The 22,000-nt window shown below is 49.2% G+C and overlaps 1 protein-coding gene across 1 annotated transcript in view; it reads right to left on the bottom strand.

Moving 5' to 3' along the window:
- LOC135827530 (uncharacterized) overlaps positions 1–22,000 on the bottom strand; it is a gene marked incomplete in the record, with an annotated part of 29,556 nt that overhangs the window by 2,159 nt on the left and 5,397 nt on the right. The window contains 4 exon segments of the mRNA XM_065340012.1: positions 358–586; positions 1,346–1,599; positions 3,083–4,099; positions 20,036–20,161. Coding sequence (XP_065196084.1) covers positions 358–586; positions 1,346–1,599; positions 3,083–4,099; positions 20,036–20,161 — 1,626 coding nt within the window.

Raw genomic sequence — 22,000 nt, 5'->3', positions numbered from 1 at the left:
ACACACATACATACACACACAAACACATACACACACGCACACTCACACATACACACACACACACACACACACACACACACACACACACACAAACACACACACACACACACAGAAAAAAGATTCAGACAGTGTCAGAAGGAAAGAGTGATGATCAAAGGCAAAGTAAATAGTCCTCCAGGACAGCAAAGCATTCTCTTACATAATTATCCTACAGACAGCTCATGTCTGATGGGAAATGCCCTCAAAAGGCACAATTTGGCTAGGCGTTTTCAAAAGGCTCTGGAAAAAGGTTTCCGCATTCCCATCTACTGTCCTCTCCTGGCAATGCCTCACCAATAGAAAATCTCAAAGTCTCACCGTTCGTGATCCCGAGCTGCTTTGCATAGCGTCCTCCGTACCAGATGAGCAGCTCAGTTCCAGTGGCTATATCACACGCAGTGCGATAGTAGATACACCGATTGTGCTGGAAGGCAATCAGGTTCTGCTCCGATTCGGAGTTGGCACAGTTCACGTAGCGCATCCAGTTTGCTGTGGCCGGATCCATGCCGTCGATTACGTAGCGTTCGCCCGTCCTACGACACACCACCTGCACATCCAGGCACACACGTATACACACACACGCGCACCCAGGTACACACACACACACACACACACACACACACGCACGCATGCACGTACACCCACCTTGACCTTTGACGCCCATTGCCGGAGGCGATGATAGCGATGCTACAGCAGGAGCCATAGCAACTTGCCTGGGATTGCACCATTCAACAGCTTGCAAGGCTGATGAATTGACCGCCACTATTCAGCCTAGTCTACACCGCACAGTTTTGAAGTGGATTTTTCTGGCCAGTGAATCCCTACTTTTTGGTATTTTTACTTACTTACACACGTCACACATCATCACGTACATGCACTGGTTGTTGATAAACACCCAGGAGACACCCAGGAGAATGAAAGGAAAGTCAAGAGGAGGTTTGTGCGTGTGTGTGTGTGTGTGTGTGTGTGTGTGTGCGCGCGCGCGTGTGCGTCGGTCCTTTCAGGACCTGCCATCATCTCCGGATGGGCATTATTGTATTGTGTGTGCGTGTGTGTGTGCGTGCGTGTGTGCGTGTGTGTGTGTGTGTGACTACAACCTTCGGGAATTGAACCCGCAACCTCTCGATTGGAAATTGACTGCACATACCACTGCACCATACGGGACATCCACACCCACACGCACACACACCCACACACCCACGCATGTATTCCGTTTCGGGTAGCTTCAAAAAGAACACATCCACCGAAAGCAGTAGTTCCCACCAGAACGGGAAGATCTCTTAACGAACACAACCGTAGTTCTTACCTCCCACATGTAGGTGGGATCGCGGGCCGGCTGGAGTTTACGGATGGGTATGATTTCGCCGGCGTAGGCGCCGAGCAGTGTGCCCACCGGAATCGGGTGACGTGCAAACACCCCCAGGCCGGCGTCGTGGATACGCGACGGGTGAATGGCCAGCTCGGCGGGTACTCCGTGTCGTGGTGCGTATACACTCGCCTGCAGTGGCATACCAGCCACCACACTGGCCAGTGGCTTCAAGCTTGTGAAGTGCCTGTACTCTGACAACGACAAAGAAGAGGCAGAACAAAGTGAAAATTGACTGCAGTAAATTTAACCTTTGTTTGCAGGACCCAGTACAAGTTCGTGAAGTGCCTGTACTCTGACAACGACATTGCAGAGGCAGAACAAAGTGAAAATTGACTGCAGTAAATTTAACCTGTGTTTGCAGGACCCAGTACAAGTTCGTGAAGTGACTGTACTCTGACAACGACATTGGAGAGGCAGAACAAAGTGAAAACTGACTGCAGTAAATTTTAAAAACTCGAATGTCGAGCCGATAGTAAACGTAGACACTGTACACTATGTGGTGGACAGTTACTTAACTCGTATCCATATGTCTTTTTCCTTTCTGCAGTAAATTAAGCCTGTGTTTGCAGGACCCTGTACAAGTTCGTGAAGTGACTGCACTCTGCCAACCCATGACAAAGAGCCAGAACAGAGTAAAGAATTGAAAGTACAGTACAGTACTCTAGGTCGCCGAAGAACTGTGGGGGTCAGTCTCCTAGCCTAGACCGTACCTATTATCATGTATTACAGTCTATGCGCAGTTGAGTCACTGTGTATCCTATAGGGCTGGAAGTTGGCACTGAGATCCCGAGTTCGAGTACTCTGATTTTCTCCGATCGAATATTCGAGTATTCGAGTAGTCTTCATCTCCTAAAAATTGCACACCAAGGGGCCTAAAATCACATGATACAACCCTGATCGAATCGAGTAGCAGTCATTTTTCTCGGGTATATTGGTTGGTTGGTCATTTGGGCTCTCTCTACTCGTGAACATATGTTCACCACACAGTCTGCACATCAATATCTGCTGACTGCTGCTCTGAAACTGAAGATTTCTTTGGTGAATGCATGTACCATCTATGAACGAGTACTCTGATTTATTCCCAGTACGATTATTTTTGGAAAAAACCGAGCGAGTATGCGGTATAATTGTTTCAGCCCTAGTATCCTATAATGCTGTGCTTGGTGAAATTCTAGCCTAACCGTTCTTCGGCGCTCCGTTCTTCGGCGCTCCGTTCTTCGGCGCTCCGTTCTTCGGCGCTCCGTTCTTCGGCGCTCGCGCTCCGTTCTTCGGCGCTCCGTTCTTCGGCGCTCCGCTCTTCGGCGCTCCGTTCTTCGGCGCCCGACAGTACTGTATCAAATGCGCACCCATAAACGGGGCCGTCCGCAATTATCGATCTTTTGCACGAAACGAAAAAGTTTCGTTCACGGGTGGGTGGGTTGAGGAGAGTTTCATTTTGAAAAATATTGATAGCATACACGATCCATTCTCGCTCTCAAGTCAATAATATACTTTACGTTCAGGGGTGGGTGGGTTGGGGAGGGTTGTAACTAAACGCTTTCATTCCCGCTAGCCTATACGCACATGCGAGCGAGAGCATCCCCTCATTTCTGATTGTGATGTATTCCAGCTGATGAACGTCACTTGTGCCTATGGTGAAGTAAAATAAAGCTAACAAATCCGACCCCCACTCACCTTCGCATGTGGTGTCGTTGCACGCATCCTCGTCGTACGACCTGCCCGGCAGCTTCGATCGCCGCGGATAGCGCCGATACTCGTCGTACTGCAGGTGAAACGGAAACTGGCCGTCACTAGACGACTTGCCGCCCAGAGTGTCCACCAGACACATGTATGGAGTACTGGGAGTGTTGGTGTCGGAGCTAGTGCTAGTGCCAATGCTGGCGCTGGCGGGACTTGCCTGCTTGTGCTTAAAGCGTTGACGGCGGCGGCAGTCGGGCACCTTAAGGCATTGTAGTAAGCGGTGCCGGCGACTCTGCCGTATCGACGCTAGTGGCTCACCGTCTACGTTGTCATGGCCACGATGATGATGGTCGTCTTGCAGTCCCAAGACTGGTATCGCCGATGGTCGCCAACCCTGCGATGTGATGGGCTTGTCAGGCGGGCAATGGCGCTGGTGGTCGTGATGTTCCGGCGGCGTTGGAGTTAATGGTGCCCGGTGCACGGGGCATGCGACGGGCTCGCCAGTTGGGCACGGATAATGATGTTTGGGTGTGAATGGCCGTGGTGGCTTGTGCTGATGGTCCCTAGGTGTTCGAGTGATGTTTGGTAGCAGCGCTCCTGCTGTGTTCTTGTCATCGTCCGAGCTGGGCACGCATTCGTGCGGCTCTGCCGTTGGTGCGAGGGTCGTGCGTGATAGGACACACGAGCTATCGTTTGCCTGCGTTAGGTGCTCGCCGACGCTGGGCACGGGCACGAGCACGATACGGCGAGTCGGCGGCTTATCACCCGCGCAAGACACAGTGATGCGGATGGAGTACGCCTGGGCCACCGCGTCGTCTTCCCCAGCTGTATCCGAGCACGACACGTCCGCGGTGGCGGCAGAGGCAATAGGCGTCACCGTCTTACCCCACGTCCACGCCGTGCCTTCATCCAACTTGATCTCCACATCCTGTGGTGGAGGCGGAGGTGTTTCAAGTTTCACCCGGGCGTCGGAGCCAGGAGAGCAGCCAGTATGTGTTTCTGCACGCGGAACTGCAGGAGGGGAAGAAAGAAACAGACGTGCACAAAAGACCTCTCTGACAAGCGCCGTATTTTCTGCAGTACTGGCTGCGAGCCCCAATTTTCTCCCAAAACCCACGCAAAAGCCCTGAAATGCTCCCAAAACCCACGCAAAAGCCCTGAAATGCAAATGCTCCCAAAACCCACGCAAAAGCCCTGAAATGATGTGGCACCTGTCTCAGGGATAGATAGTGGTTCTCGGTCTCACTAGCTTTTGCGATGAACAACTTCATTCTAAGAAACACGGACATCCTCCAAGCTTCGAACTGACTCTGTTGTGACTCGGAGGCGTGGGTTTGAATCCCATGGCTCCCACCACTGTTGTATTCTAGATAGAAATAACGTGTACGCACTCATACCACGACACCAGAGGAATAACTGAAGGCGTGTGAGAGCTAGGTCTCAGGTCGTTGAATGTCTCAGTAGCCTGTCAGTTTTGTGCCCTGTTATCACACTTTCTGACTGCATTATTATCTTGTTACAGTCGTGGATAGTTGTTTCATAACTCGTTTCCATGTGATTTCTTCTATTTTAATTGTGGAAGTATTTTAACCCCCTTTTGTACGGACAGTACAACTTTCGATCCGTATACAAAGGGTTAAAGCACACTCGTGGCAGGATAGCACGAGACGGAGGTCTCGGTCGTGGTAGCGGACGAGGAATTCCTGCTCCTGTTGGGAACGTACAACATGCAGAGTATTATAAAAGCAGAAATTTTCGGTGGTGTAATATTTTTGGTATTCTCCAAAATCGGTGGTTTGGTGGAGGGAAATTTTCAGTAAACCCGTTTTCCAGGTAAGTGTACTAGTACTATATCGAAATTTTCGGTGCGTTTCAATTTTCAGTACAAATTTAGGCACTGAAGTTACCGAAAATAAAACACCACCGAAAATGTCTGCTTTTAAAGTTCTCTACGCGGGACTGCGCAGATGAACACGAGGCACCAGCCATGGATTTCAACCCTGACCGTGCCCAAGGCATTCATCCGCCAGATAAGTTGCAGCCCGGCACATGCGAACTTGACTTCTTTCAGTTGTATTTCTCTTCAGGACATTCTGGAGAATAATTTTGAAGTTTACAAACGAGTATGTGTGGTGCAAAATCCTGGAAACGCCGTGCCATGCTAAGTCAGATGGCTCATGGGAAGAGATGACATGCGAGGAGCTGAAAAAGCTGATTGGATTCTTCATCTCGTATACAAGGCTAGTCTCTGTTTCCCGCTGCCAGCTTTACTGGACGACGTCAAGCTTATTCAATGGCATCTGGGGGGGGGGGGGGAGAGAGCTTTCTTCTCCCGTGATCGGTTCCGTTCACTACTCTGTTTTCTGCATGTCGACCACCTAGAAAATGATCCTGCGGACCGGCTGTACAAAGTTAGAATCCCGCATGGTGCTATCACCAAGGCCTGCAAACAACTGTACCAGCCTGGACAACATGTGTCCTTGGATGAGCGGATGATCCGCTTCAAGGGTCGTCATTGTGGTGAAAGTGTGCATCAAAAATAAGCCGAGAAAGTGGGGAATAAAAAGCTATGTGCAGTGTGACTCTGTTTCGAAGTCCATCTTCAACTTTGAAGTCCACTCTGGAGAGCAACCATCAGCTGGCCCTCAAGGTCTCACACACGATCTGGTCATGCGACTATTTGAACCCCTTGCCAAACAAGGGTATTGCCTCTATACGGATAACTACAATACAAGCCACGCGCTAGTGTAACAGGTGTATTCATGCTAAGCCCGTACAATACTCACTATTCGTATTTCCCGCTCCTTCACCATAGTAATGAGAGCAAAGCAAGTATAGAAGAGCGCATGCTCTAGTGGTGCTCTAGTTGTGTCTTCGTTCTTGTCTACTCTCCTGTCTAAATACTTCCGTCCATATAATTATTCAATACTACAAAACCCCTGTGTTCTGGAAGTGTGAGGGGACTGCGTTTGGCCGGGAGCTAACACTGGTGGCAGCGGAAAAGGTCCACGTATACATCGCTGGCGGAGTGTGTACGCCTTCGGATATCGTCTGCTAGGAAGAACTCGGCAACGGAGGCCCACGCAAGTGAACTAACTACCGTATCCTCATCCACTCGCTTCTACGTCACTGTGTGAGATCGCCAGCCACCTTGCTGGTACTGTGCGTGTGAACCGAACTGGTTTTCTCGCTCCCACTCAAGATCCACAAGGATCTTGAACGGCACGGTAGTCATGGAGGTGTACGATACGTTCGCAATGATGACATCATGCTGCACATTAAATGGCTCGACAAGCGTGTCATCAACCTCTTGTCCACAGTGTACAGTGCAACAGACAGAGCTGATGCCGCGACAACACTATGTTCGCGTGGATGGTCAGTGGACCCGGCAGCCAATCAAGCGACCAGCAGCCATTGCAGCATACAGCCAATACACGGGCGGAGTTGATATCTTTGACCAACTAGTATCATCAATGACTCATCATTCAGTTTGCTACGTCGGGCAAAGAAATCACGGCGCTGCATTTTCTTTGATTTGTGCCAGTGTGGTGTCTTAAATGCCTATTTGCTCATGGTTGAGCATTGTCACACCCATCCAGGTGCCATTGAGCGTCCTGCTGGATTTTCACCAAGCTTGATTTCCGAGCGAATCTTGTTCGCCAGTTGACAGCAATGGACGACACATCTCCGCTGATCGTGACCGCTGGCCTAAAGCGCAAGAGTACCACCTCTAGCACATCCCAAGACATCCACGACCGTTTGCCAGTTTCTGTTTCTAAAACTGAAAGCGGCAATTGCTACTACTGCTGGATTAACCGTCGCCATGACTACAAGAGCTATGTGCACTGCTCAACACGCAAGATGGTTCATCGCAACCCGTTCTTCCTTTATTGTCAGTTTTCAGGTACCGTATTTTCCCCATAAAAATGAATCAGTACATAACGGGTTGACGTCGGTTTCATGTGCCAATCATCAGAAATCTTCGACTAGTACACAGGAAATATCATATGGCCATATTAAGAGTGAAAAGCACTGGATCTAGAATCCATTGGATTATTATTTTTTTATCTACTTCCTCCGCGTCATTAAAAATTGTCGCTTCGCACATCGCAATAGTTGTGACTTGGCTCGTCTTAGTCAGACTGTCGGAATCGCTGTTTTCTGTGTTTGAACACTGGTGTGACCCTTCCTGCGCAATGTCTACTTGTCACTGAAGCTGTGGTGGTCTCGGACTTTGTCGGAGCTCTATTCCGCACCAAGCAAATTCATCGCGCTCCGCACTATTCCTCTCCGGCCCACATTTCGTTTTCTGGAGTTCGTGCCGTCCCACATCGTTCGCATGGGCATTTGTCAAGACTGCAAGCTCGGGTATAAGAATCCTGGTATCTCTCCTGAATACGAACTGCTGAAGTTGACGATGGCAAGAACAAAGTAGTCTCAAATTCCTAAAATGCGCTACTTGTGGCGCATGTTGCTGTGAAGGTAGCAGGTCCGAAAACACCAACAAAATCAGCGAAGCGCTTGCCAAGGAAAGAAGTTGCGGAACTGCTTACCCTATCCCGCTGGAAGGTCATTACAGTGTGCTTGAAAAATGTTAGCTTGCCTTCATCGCCTGGCACCTGGAGGCATGGATCGCTTGAAAACGAAGTTTCTTGACCTGAATTTGAACGCGCGTCTTGTTCAGCGTATTGTTGAGTGCTGAAGGGTCTGCCTGAAACTCTGGTGAAGACGTTGACCTTATCTGCAAGTGCGGCGAAGCGGGGGGTCACAAACTAAAGCTTGGTCCGTCGACAATGCTCTGCCTCAATGTCTAGCTGATTTCTTTGCCCTTCGAGTGGACAAAAATAATTTCGAAAAATCGCTCTGGGAAGCTACAATTTTAATGACGCGGAGGAAGTATAATAGGCTTCTTGTTTCCACGCCGACCACTGTCGTAACTCAAATTATTCCTTATTGCTCCCATACCCGTGCTACCTCCATATTTAGGCAATTGGAAAAAATACTCTATTTACAACAAGCCGACGGAAATGCACAACTGGACATGAAAAACTCAAGACGAAGACTGCTTTCCACACCACAGCAACATGTGCATGCACCAACGCCGCCACGTACACACGACGTACACAAATAACATACAACATTTCTTCATTTCCCATTCCACCTATGTATCGTTCGTCGTGATTATTTTTGCGACTTTTTTCAACGTGGGTATGACTTTGCTTTCTTTCGTTATGGATGACGTACGACTTGCATTTGTATACACACTCTTTCACGTGACCATTATGACTGCATGCTCGATTCCACCACATATAGACACAAACTACACTACTGCACTTAGCCATTGCAGCGATCCCCTTTCTTTCCTCTTTCTTCCACCCCTTGCCTTTTCTTCTGTTGCTGCTCTTGTTTCTTTCGCATCTCTCAACATGTCGTGAATATGCATCACGAATCCGCGTTACGCTCATTATGTCTTTATTTGTTTATGTGTTACATCATGTTGACGTCATGCTGATGTCTTGCTGCACGCATCGCGTGCACCGTTTTGCGGCTCTCCGCCCGGAGCATGCGCAGCGAGCCTGTCGCTCCTTTTTTGCTGCCTTTTCCCTTTTGCATGCTTCACTTGTCTCTACTTGTCTCAACTAACTAGAACTTGTCTCAAATAAGGTTTTCTGGTGACACTCCTTTTCAAGTCACCTAATCCTTTCAAGTAACAAGTGCAATGTCGTTCCGTGAACCGGAACCACTCCATATTTGAGTTACCAAGACGTATTTGTGCGTGGCTATACAAGCTCTCCCACTCAACAGTTCAAAGTTGCGCACAAACTTGGTGCCGAAACCCGGGAATGCCACCAAAAAAGGCTTCGAGTGCCGATGCTCCTAATCCGGCGTCAACTAAGCGGTATCGCGGCAAGATACTTCGGCTGCGGAAGAGCATCCAGCAATGCCTCGATGACGGCAACGCATTATTGTCTGGAGCTCCCTCATCTGCAACAGCAGAAAAGCTAAGTGAAACATGTGCATTTGATGAGGTCTGTGAACTTTTGTCAAATTGTGTTGATTCCTCCGCCCTGGAGAGCTCTGACGAAGCTGCTTGTAAACAGGAAGCAGACGATAATCTGGACTTCCAGTTTGAAGCTATGAGCGTGATCAAAAAGCTCAAATTCCGAATTTCTCAACTGAAATCAGCAGCAGATTGTCAGACCTCTCCAGAGTCGAGTACTAACAAATCGGACGACGACTCAGTTGTCAAGCTAATGCAAAGCCAGATGAAAGAGTTACTCACCATTCATCGTCAAACACAGGAACAAACTCAATCTCTGCTACAACAGCATAGTGAATCACTCACCACTCAAGCATCTCACAAGTCCACTGTCAATTTACCAAAGTTAGGTTTACCTAAATTCAACGGTGACATCCTGCAATGGAAGTCTTTCCACGACATGTTCATGGCATCTGTACACAAACACACTGGATTAAGTGATGTACAGAAGCTTTCCTACCTAAAGGAGCATGTGACACACAATGCACTCGACACCATTTCTGGTTTGTCTCTGTCAGATGCTAATTATGCTGTTGCTCTTGGCCTGCTCGACGAGCGTTATGGCAACACGCAGGTGCAGGTTAATGCTCACCATGTCGCCCTGATGGAAACTCCACCGGCAACCAACAAGCCGTCCTCGCTCCGTAAGCTGTACGATACGGTAGAACTACATCTACGCAGTCTCAACGCTCTTGAAGAAGACACTGACCAACCGATCTTCATTTCACTGATGACCAGCAAGCTTCCGCGTCACGTACTTGCGCAACTTGAGTTGCAGAAAGGCATCGATCCATGGTCTGTCGCCGAGCTGAGAGTCAAACTGTGTGCGTATATAGTAGCGCAGGAGACAGCCGAGCGCCAGTCCAGTCATGCCGCCAGTAGCAAACATGAACAGCCGTCTTGCGTACATAAGTCGTCCGTACTTCTTGTCGGCGAGTCGAGTCGCCAATCACAGCCAAGAAAGAAAGTCTGCGCTTTCTGCAGGGAAAGCCACTACTCTGACATGTGTTCCAAGTATAGCACACTTGAAACAAGGAAACCACGCCTCGGCGACAAGTGCCAACGGTGCCTACGGCCAGGCCACAGTGTTTCGTCATGTAGTCTGCAGAAGCCTTGCTTCTATTGTCGTAAGCCTGACCACCACTCCAGTCTGTGTCCCGTGAAATTCGGTGCACACCCAAGCTCCGCAATGTGTGCCAACGCGGCACCTTTCCAGCCACGTCCTGCCATTACCACAGTCGCAGGCGACAATCAGTCCGTTGATGATATGCCTATCTACAAGATTCGATCGGGTAGTGGAAAACACCCTCCGTATACTGTAATGGCGGAAATCAATGATGTTTGTTCACCAATTTGCATGGAAATCGATACAGGTAGTGCTGTATCCATCATCACCAAATCTGATTACGAGAAATTGGGTGCACCAGTGTCGTCTCTTGTAACTCAATCAGTCCAGCTCATTGGGTTTTCCGGTTCCATCATCCCCTGTTTAGGTGAAGGGAAATTTCCAGTGTCAATAAATGGGCAAAAGCACACTGTTCTCTTGCGCATTGTCGATACAAATGGTCCATCTCTGTTGGGCAGAGATCTTCTCTCACTTTTCAAACTAGAATGGAGGGAAATATTCTCGGTGAAGTCTGAAATTGATAATGCTCTTATACGCGCAAAGCTGCAGGAGGAAATGCTTCAGAAATTTGAGAGTTTGTTTGACACGTCAACTGTCGGCAAATTAAATTCAACTCAGGTCACTTTGCGTGTAAATGATTCAAAACCTGTGTACATGAAGGCTCGTTCAGTACCATTTGCAATCCGGGAGAAATACGAGCAAGGCCTCTCTAAACTGGAGGAGGAAGGTGTAATACGCAAAGTTGAATTTTCGAAATGGGCTTCACCTACGGTTCCGGTTCAAAAACCAGACGGAAATGTACGTATCTGTGCTGATTACTCGCGCACCATCAATGCTAATTCGGATTTAGAAAAATATCCGTTACCTACCATAGACGAAATTCGTGCCAAGTTGAATGGTGGGCAGAAGTTTACGAAGCTTGATTTATCTCAGGCGTACCACCAGCTAGAGCTTGATCCTAAGTCGAGGGGGTATACTACAATCAATACCCACCGTGGTCTGTTTGAATATGTACGTCTACCGTTTGGCATTCATTCAGCAGTCTCCATATTTCAGCGTACTATGGAGACTCTCCTGGCGGGTATCGATGGCTGCATTGTGTATGTAGATGATATTCTAGTCACAGGTCGAAATGATGCAGAGCACAAAAGAAATCTGGAAATGGTTTTGCAGCGGCTACAAGATGCGGGAATGCGTTTGAAAGCCACGAAAACCGAGTTCATGCTACCGCAAGTCTCGTACCTTGGTCATACTTTGAGTGCGAGTGGTATGGCGCCTTCGCCAGGAAGAATCGATGCTATGGTTAATGCCAATGCTCCTACGTCCGTCAGTGAGCTTCAATCGTTTATTGGGTCTGCGAATTATGTTCGCAAATTCATACCCAATTTTGCTCGGATTATGGCGCCACTTTACGCTCTGCTAAAGAAAGATACTGTTTGGAGATGGTCAGATTCTGAACAGACAGCGTTCCTTACGATAAAGAATGCTTTATGTTCCACGGAGGTTTTGGCGCACTATTCGGCGGGTCTGGAGCATGTCTTGCAATGCGACGCATCAGGAACGGGTCTTGGTGCGGTTCTTTTACAGAAAAACGAAAATGGTGATTACCAACCCATTTCGTATGCGTCTCGTCTGTTGAATAAAGCGGAGAGAAACTACTCAAATATTGAACGGGAGTCACTCGCTCTTGTGTTTGGTGCAACCAAATTTCGCCAATATCTCCTGGGAAAGAAATTTGTCCTTGAAACTGATCACAAACCTCTGGTGAAATTGTTCGGCATGCAGGAAGGTGTTCCGTTCCTGGTTTCTTCCAGATTAAAGAAATGGAAGTTATTACTTTCAGCGTATGACTACACCATCCAACACATTGCGGGAAAGGCAAATGTTCTGGCAGATTTCATGTCTAGAAAACCAATTTCTGGAAATCCTTCTACCCCGGAACTAGGTGAAACACGTGTACTTTTCATTGAGGACGAGCTCATTGATGCTCAAGTTGTATTGAATGCCACTGGAGATGATCCAGTTCTAGAGCGTGTTCGTCACTACACTTTGAATGGTTGGCCAGAGCATGTGAAAGAGGTGGAGTTACAGCCGTACTTTGTAAAGCGCTGGGAACTATCTATTGTAAATGATGTATTACTCTGGAATGAACGAGTGGTAATCCCCATGGCTTTGCGCGCGATGCTCCTGAGTGAATTGCACTCGGAACACACAGGCGCTGTACGAATGAAACGTATGGCACGTCGATATTTCTGGTGGCCAAAGATGGATGACGAAATTGAAGATACCACCAAAATGTGCGCTACGTGTCAAGAACAGGCACGCAAACCTAGTAAATCCTATGCTACCTGGTCATGGCCGTCGGGTCCATGGCGTCGTCTGCACATAGACTTTGCGGGTCCATTCATGGGCAAAATGTTTCTGGTGATTGTCGATGCGTATACGAAATATCTGGAAATTGTCCCGATGACACATGCCACATCAACGGGTACTATCAAAGCTTTGAGACGTTTGTTTGCCACATTCGGTCTACCCACTCACATCGTTAGTGATAATGGGACCCAGTTCACTAGTGCTGAATTTACCTCGTTTCTCCAGAAAAATGGAATCGCACACACTCGTTCAGCTCCAGGCCATCCGGAGACAAACGGTCTCGCTGAGCGATATGTCGGTCATTTTAAAGCTAAAATGAAAGCAATGGGAACAGAAGGTGACGACCTAGATACACGACTACAACGATTTCTAATGACATTTCGGTCAACTCCTACGGCGAATGGTAAATCACCGGCAGAAATGCTATTTAATCGCCAACCACGACTACGTTATGATGCTTTGAAAACAACACGGAATGCGGAGGCACAATCTTTCAATCAAAACCAGCATTTGCTACCAGAATACAAACCGGGTGATGCTGTGTTTGCGTTACGTTTTCAAAACCATGGTACAACCTGGGTCCCTGGTGTTGTTCTCTCTATCTGCAGTGCTATGAATTACTCTGTCCAGGTAAATGATGTGGTCTGGAAACGACACCGTAACCAACTCCGGCCACGTTCAATACCACTTTCTCAGTTAGCAGAACAGACACGTTCTGCACCACAGCAGCAACAACTCCAGCCGCAGCAGCAGCAGCAACAACAACTGTCACCACAACAGCAACAGCCTCAGCCGCAGCAGCAGCAGGTGCCACAGCAGTTGCCGCCTCAGAAGGCTCAACAGCCGACGACTTCACAGCAGAAAGAGCAGCCCATGCAACAGTCGCAGGATGAGCAGGGTCAACAGTCGTTAGCTTCTACAGCCCCAGCTGATGCTGTACCTGTTGACCGGCAGGTGACTCGATCTGGTCGGTCAGTCGTAAGACCAGCTCGGTATAACGGATGAGACATTTTATACATGTAGGATATGTAATTATTATATTATTTGCATGGATTGATTGAGATGATCGTGAATGCATGTACGTGGTTCTCTTGTTGCATTTGTATATATCAGTATAATGCTCTGTATAGTACATACCACACATAGAACATTGAACTTTGATAATTGGCACGTCAGACGATGGTACATTATTACATTGTCTGTTCTATGCTATTGTTCCTTGTCATGAAAATGTTTTGTTTTCGGTGTTACCTCTTTTTGCGAGGGGGATATTGTTATATATGCACTCTGATGTAATATATTATGTACTCTGTATGCATTTGTATATACTCATTGCGCATGCTCTGAATCATGGTCTTACTCTACATGTATCCATGCCGGCTGGTTGACTCTGGTGAGCTGCGTGTGAGACTGCATGTAGAGTGTACGTGGATACACAACAAATGGCGACGAAGATGAAAATTTTGTTTTGAGATAATTTGTTTAGTTGAGTGCTTGCGAGAATTTGGTAAACCATGGCCTCTTCAGGGAAGGCCACCCTGGAGCAGTTTTCTGGCGGGGACTTTGCGGAGTACCGGGAACGGCTTGAGTTTTATTTTCTCGCAAATGACATCGGTGTTGTTTCAGCCAGTGCAAACTCATCGGAGAAAGAACGCGTACGTAAGAAGATGATTGCACATCTAATCTCTTCACTGTCGAAAGACGTCTACTCCACTTTGCGGAACCTCTGTCTGCCGGAGTCAATATCGGACAAGACCTTCGAGCAGATTTGTGACCTACTGAATGGATATTACAGAGTGGAGCGTTCCACGATGACTTCTTCTTTTCAATTTCGCGATTGCAACCAGAGACCAGCGGAAAAGCTGGTAGATTACGCAAATCGTTTGAAACGTGCGGCAGTAGCCTGCGACTTTGGGTCGCATTTAGACAGATCCCTAAAAGATCAATTTATGGCAGGAGTCTACAGTCAGGAGATCAAGCGGACGATTCTGACTAGTCCTGACAGCAAGACGAAGAAGTTTCAGGATGTGCTGGATATCGCTTTACGGGAGGAGCGCGCCATCATGTTTGCTGAGCAGCTTACTCCAGGTACTACTACTAGTACTAGATCAACATCTACGCCGTCCGAGTCAGTCAACAAGATGAGAGCTACCACTACCAGTAAATCCAAGTCAGCAAGTGCATCTAGAAAGCCAAATCACTCGCAGGACCAGAAAGGGTCAAAGTCGACGAAGGGCAAGGTTTGTAGATGTAGTGTCCAAATCTTCCGGTACCCCGACCACGCTGTCTGCACGTATACTGTTCGATAGTGGCTCTTGCCGGTCGTACGTCACGCAGGCGCTCCAGGCGAAAGCCAACCTCAGTGTTCTAGGTCAAGATCACATTGCCCTCTCTACTTTCGGTAGTGCATCGAGGAACACGTCTCAGTACCCACGCGTCGAAGTCAATCTCAAACTGAAGAATGGCTCAATCCTTCCGCTGTCCGCCAATGTGATTCCCCAAATCACTTCACCGATATGGCGCGTCCCCTTGGACACCAACAGACACCCGAGCCTCAACACCCTTCCTCTTGCGGAGCCGCTCACGTCATCCAACGATCGCCTGTGTATCGACATCCTCATTGGTCTTGATCACTACTACAAGATCCTGGGCACAGACCGCATCTCCTTTCCCGATGGCCTGCAGCTTTTGGACTCGTCACTTGGTTTCGTTTGCGCCGGAACAGTAGCAACTGAGCACGCCTGTTCGGTAATCGAGACCAACACCACCTTAGCCGTAGCAAGTCATCGACGAGAAGATCCCTCGTTTGACCTTGAGCGCTTCTGGGCTGTTGAAGATTTCGACTCTCTCAGTGCGACACGCCCCAGCAACGATCATGCGTATGACGACTTCCTCCAATCGGTCGTGTTTGAGGACGGACGGTACACCGTCGGGTGGCCTTGGCGACAACAACATCCGCCTTTGGAAAACAACTTTCCACTTGCTTTTGGACGTTTGAAGTCACTCATTAAACGTCTCCGTCACGAGCCTGATACCTTCGTCAAGTACAGCAAGGTACTTGAAGAGCAACTGTCACTTGGTATCATCGAACGCGTTGCTTTTCCCAGCCAGAGAGACAACTCGCATCCAATCCACTACTTGCCACATCACTGTGTGCTCAAGCTGTCCAGCAGCACCACTAAGATCCGTGTCGTGTACGACGCATCCGCTCGTGTATCGAAGACTTCGCCCAGTCTCAATGATTGTCTGTATCCTGGGCCGTGCATGATCCCTGATCTCTGCGGCATTCTCCTGCGTTTCCGCATGCACCCTATTGCCGTCTGTAGTGACATCGAGAAAGCGTTCTTACAGATGAATTTGAACGTAGCCGATCGTGATGTCACTCGTTTCTTGTGGTTGGATGACCCCAACCAACCAGTCAACTACAGCAATCTCCAAACTCTGCGTTTCTGTAGAGTCCCTTTCGGTGTTGTTTCCAGCCCTTTCTTGCTGTCTGCAACGATCAAGTACCACCTCACGCAGACCTGTTCACCGGAGACAGACGACATTCTCCGAAACACGTACGTAGACAACATCATCCTGGGCAAGGACACCATCAACGATGCTGTCGCTCACTATCAATCAGCAAAGGCGACGTTCTCCGCAATCAGCATGAACCTTAGAGAGTGGGCATCGAACTCTTCCGAAGTTTTGGACAAGATCCCAGAACACGATCGCTCAAGAAGCACTCGCGAGAAATGCCTTGGTCTCCATTGGGACCCCAGAGAGGACGTCTTGTCCGTACAGTCGCCTAATGCAGCTAACCTTGTTGTCACTACGAAACGCCAGGTTCTACAGGCACTGTCTCGCTTCTTCGACCCGCTTGGCTTGTTCGCCCCCGTGTCCATCAGAGCGAAGGTTCTTATGCAAGATATCTGGAAGCTTGCTGTGTCATGGGATGACCCACTGCCCTCCGACGTCCTCAGTCGCTGGCACCCAATAGCCGCCGACCTTGACGAGTCTAGCAGTTATCCGATCTTGCGCTACGTCGGTGTACCCACATGTAAGAGTCCGTCGTATCAGTTGCATGTCTTCTGCGATGCGTCAGCGATCGCCTATGCTGCCGTTGCGTACTTGGAAAGCACTGTCGGTGATAAGAGTCAGCGCCATATTATCTTCAGCAAGACGAAGGTGTCTCCCGTCAAGGGTCAAACGATCCCACGGTTAGAGTTGATGGCGGCAAGCCTAGGATCTCGCCTTATCGTGTACCTACGCAAGCAACTGGACATCCAGTTCCAAGCCACTCATCTGTACACCGACTCAACGACTGTACTCCATTGGCTCAAGTCCACGAAGCTACCCGTCTTTGAGCAGAACCGCGTCAACGCCATCGCAGCCGTTCCAGACGTTCTCCACCACTACGTCCCGACAAAGCTGAATCCAGCCGACCTGCCATCCCGTGGATTGAGCGCCGCAGCCTTGTTAAAATGCGACACCTGGTGGAACGGCCCCAGCCTGCCGATTGAAGGCACCACTGCAGCAACCGTCACTGTTGCGCCGGCGGAGGGTCCTCCGGAAGTCACCTCAAAGGGGTCGGGGGGTCAGCCATTTGGTCAGGGTTCACAGACAAATAAAAAATCTGATGTATTCCCATATGGCATTGTTGTGAACGACTTCTCGTCGTTCGACTCTTTAGTGCGTGTGTCTGCACTTTGCTTTCGTTTCCTCTGTAGGCTGCGGAAGAAACCAACTCCATCTGGACCTCTCACGCCTAGAGAAATCGAAGCAGCAGAGCAAGTCTGGATCAGCCACAGCCAGTCTGCACACTATGCAGATGTTATCACCGCTCTCTCCAGTGGGAAGCAACATCCGCTGGCAACTAAGCTCAACTTAGTGCTCGACAACGGAGTACTGAGATGCCGTGGAAGACTGGAGAATGCTGACCTCTGCTCCAAATCGAGGTTTCCCGTCCTGATCTCCAAGGAACACGCCATTGCCAACCTGATCATACGTGATTGCCACCTCAAGGTCATGCATGGCGGCGTAGCGCACACACTATCCCGTGTCCGATATCAGTTTTGGATCCCGAAAGGCAGATCAGCTGTAAAGGCCCTCGTGCGCCGCTGTCAGACGTGCATTCGCTACGAAGGCGCGCCATACAAGACACCTCAGATGAGTCCGCTACCTTCTACCAGAGTGACCCAAGCGCGACCATTCTCACACATCGGCCTGGACTACTTTGGCCCAGTCCTCGTCCGTACACAGTTAGAAACCGCTAAGGCATGGGTCTGCCTGATCACGTGCATGGTGACCAGAGCTGTTCATTTGGAGCCAGTCCACGACATGACAGCTGCCGAGTTTCTGCTCGCATTGAGACGTTTCGTCGCCCGCCGTGGCACGCCAGAGCTAGTTGTGTCTGACAACGCTCCCCAATTTAAGCTGGCCAAGTCCGCTCTTGACATTGCCTGGAGCAACATTGTGGTGGACACCAGTGTTACGTCCTACATTAGCCGCCATCAAATCCAGTGGCACTTCATCGTTGCCAACTCTCCGTGGATGGGTGGAATGTATGAAAGGCTTGTGGGTATTGTCAAGCGTTCTATGCGCAAGACCATTGGGAGACGCCTCCTCACAACCAGCCAACTCGCCACTCTCCTGCCAGAAGTTGAGTCAATTCTCGGCCGCTAGTCTATGTCGACGAAGAACAGTGCACAGTCCTGACGCCTGGTCATTTTATCAGCCTGTCTGCCACACAGGGGTTCTTCACGGTCAGCAACGACCCAACCGACCCGGATTACCAGCCTATCAATTCCTCTGCAGACAGCCTGTTGGACCTTTGGAAGAAGGGCCAACGACACCTTGATCAGTTCTGGCTCGCCTGGAGGAACGAGTACCTCCTCAGTCTGCGAGAAGCCCACACGTCATCATTCAAGCAGTCAAGGACTCGATCCTCAACGTTTCCGAAGCCTGCTGACGTTGTCCTCATCAAGGAGGAATTGCCTCGCGGCCACTGGCGCCTTGGACGAATCCAAGAAGTCCACACCAGCAGCGATGGCAACATCCGCTCCGCCACCGTCCTCACTTCGGACAAACGCACCGTCAAGCGGCCAGTAAGTCTACTGTGTCCGCAGGAGACCAGCAGTTCCTCAGAATCCTCAGCTACCCCAGCTCAGAAGACTAGCACTCCCGTTGCAGTCGTACGAAGACCGACACGAGCCGCTGCCAGCAAGTTTCAGTCCAACTTGCAGGATTTGATCGCCGATGGCCGTGTTTAACTCCCTCTCGCTCTCATTGCTCTCGCATTCTTTATGCTCTTCAGTTATCTTTCCACATGTTTTGTGTGAAATTTCTCCTTGTTATTAATTATGGTTAATTCTGTTCTCCGGCCAATGCCCGGGGAGTGTCGTGAATATGCATCACGAATCCGCGTTACGCTCATTATGTCTTTATTTGTTTATGTGTTACATCATGTTGACGTCATGCTGATGTCTTGCTGCACGCATCGCGTGCACCGTTTTGCGGCTCTCCGCCCGGAGCATGCGCAGCGAGCCTGTCGCTCCTTTTTTGCTGCCTTTTCCCTTTTGCATGCTTCACTTGTCTCTACTTGTCTCAACTAACTAGAACTTGTCTCAAATAAGGTTTTCTGGTGACACTCCTTTTCAAGTCACCTAATCCTTTCAAGTAACAAGTGCAATGTCGTTCCGTGAACCGGAACCACTCCATATTTGAGTTACCAAGACGTATTTGTGCGTGGCTATACAAGCTCTCCCACTCAACAGTTCAAAGTTGCGCACACAACACATCAACCGACTACATCTCTGCAACTTTTATGCATGATCTTGAAGTGCAGCTGCAGGTTTCTGCGAGTCCTTTTCACCGTTAATTTTTGTCTTGCTTGAGTGAACAAACTATTCCCTTGCAAGTAAAATGACCTGCAAATTATAGGTGCCTTTTTGTTGGTTGTTTCAAGAACCGTTAGAATGCCGGGAGTCAAGAGTCAAGACAGCACGCACGCACCCACCCCGCGCGCGCGCGCGCACACACACACACACACACACACACACACACACACACACACACACACACACACACACACACACACACATGCACATGCAAGGATAAAGGTACACACCTCAGACCTCCGCATTGCGTAAGCGGTGATAGCGAACAGCTATGTTAGACATAGCAACTTGTGCTGGGATTACATCATTCAACAGCTTGCAAGGCTGATGAATTGACCGCCACTGATTTTAGCCTGGCATCCACCACACAGCTGATTGAAGTGGCTTTTTCTGGCCAGTGAATCCCTATTTTTCATTTTTTTTACACACACACACACAAACATGCACACACGCACACACACACACACACACAAACACACGCATGCAAGGGCACATGTACACACACACGGGCAACTGCACGCACTGACCTATAAGTGGTGGCGTCCGCTTCATGAAATATTGCCTCACAGCAGCAAGCGGTGTCCAGTCTTCATCGTCACTGGAATCTCCGTTACTGTCAAAATCAGACAGCTCACTTTCCGAGCAGAGGAACACTGCAAAGTGTAGGAAGACAACGCACGCATGCATGCACACACACGCATGCATGCAGACACACACGCACGCATGCATACACACACGTGCACCTACGCATACACACACGCATGCACGCGCACATGCACGTACACACACACATACATACACACACATGCACATGCACATGCACACACATACACACACATATACATGCCCACACACACATACACATGCACATGCACACACATACACATGCGCACGCGTACACACACACACACACACACACGGACACACGGACACACGGACAGAAACCAGTCCAGTCATTATTTCATTGTTGGTCAACAGTTCAATGATCTACACAAATGAACCGAGTGAACAGAAAGTCAACCATGGTCAACGACCACGTACATACCATGCCTGCCGCTTGTAAAACCTGTATTTCAGTTGCTTTTCCAAGAACAATGATCACGCCATGGTTTGCACGGAACTCTCTCTCTCTCTTGTCTTTTCTGCATAAAAGAACGGTGTCTTTGACAAAAATACTCATAACTCTCCTCCTCACGGACTTGATAGATCTACTGAGCTACTCAGAACCTCCTACCTGTCTCTTGTTGAGTTTGAAAAAAATGGTGTACTACAGTGCCGGCAACTGAACTCCGACCGCCTGAGCGGTGCGCTCACATCGCAAAGACCCAACACGGGATTGTAACACTACGAAATAGAGACATACCGCTAGAATGTGAACCCACCATCTTTCATGTTCTGTGTGTACTACAGTGCCGGCAACTGAACTCCGACCGCCTGAGCGGTGCGCTCACATCGCAAAGACCCAACACGGGATTGTAACACTAGGAAATAGAGACATACCGCTAGAATGTGAACCGACCGCTCAGGGGTCGGATTTCAGTTACCTGTACTGTACTGTGAGCGTCTTTGACGGACTTCACTATCCATTTTCATGTTCACTATTGCACTCGCTGCACTGTGCGTGTAGTCGGGTCACAAAGAGTGCGCAACTCGAGATGGTGTGGCCCGCGGCGGATTGTTTTTGACGTCATCTTATCTGGAAATCATGAGTCATACCGTGTGACGCACGCGCTGCGAGTCTTTCGGGAAGTTTCCCTCGCGCACCTGGCCGGGCTTTGCATTACGAGGTCGGTGCTCAGCACGTGCTCTCACACTGCTCTGCAGCAAAACACGCGTGCTCTGTACGACACACGTCATGTTTTCTGAAAAGGGTGACGTCAGCAAAAAAATCCACCATTGGCCGGGGTATCTGCAGATTGTGCAGAAGAGATGCGGAATTGTGGCACACTCTTGTTTATCAACTCTTGGTGTCACCTTTTCAGCTACACACATGTGGAGCTGGTTTAGGTCCACAGCTTTGTGCTCTTTTTGCTTCTTTGCGACTCCTTGGGAGCTTATTTCGATGCATTTGTATTATAATTATCGCCCGTGTATTTTTTGCTGACGCTGTGCGCAAGACACTTTCACGGTACACTACTGCTATAGGCATGCACTTCGACTCACCTATATTATCGCTCTCCCTTGTAAATATCTTCAGTCCTTTATTCACAAAGAAAACCGGGCACAATGGAACGTTTGCTCGAGCGGGTTGTGTGAATGTGTGGCAGGGTTCGCGACATTATCGGACCTGCACACAGCGACCAAAACTAGCCAAAAGTGCTATCCTGCTGGCAGGCTTGACTCCAGCAGGGTCGAAGTGAGCTCAGAAGCAAGTGTACGCAGCCAAAGCGCAAAGAGAACTACAGTAAAAGCTGGTGTAAGCGACCTCTGTGTTTAGCGACCATCTGCTCTTAACGACCGCTTTTCCATGCACGGACCATTCTACACAGACA

The sequence above is a fragment of the Sycon ciliatum genome, chromosome 11 (genome assembly GCF_964019385.1).
Source record: "Sycon ciliatum chromosome 11, ocSycCili1.1, whole genome shotgun sequence".
NCBI lineage: Eukaryota > Metazoa > Porifera > Calcarea > Leucosolenida > Sycettidae > Sycon > Sycon ciliatum.
The sequence above is the reverse complement of the archived record's forward strand: the minus strand, read 5'-3'. Positions and strand labels throughout refer to the sequence as shown.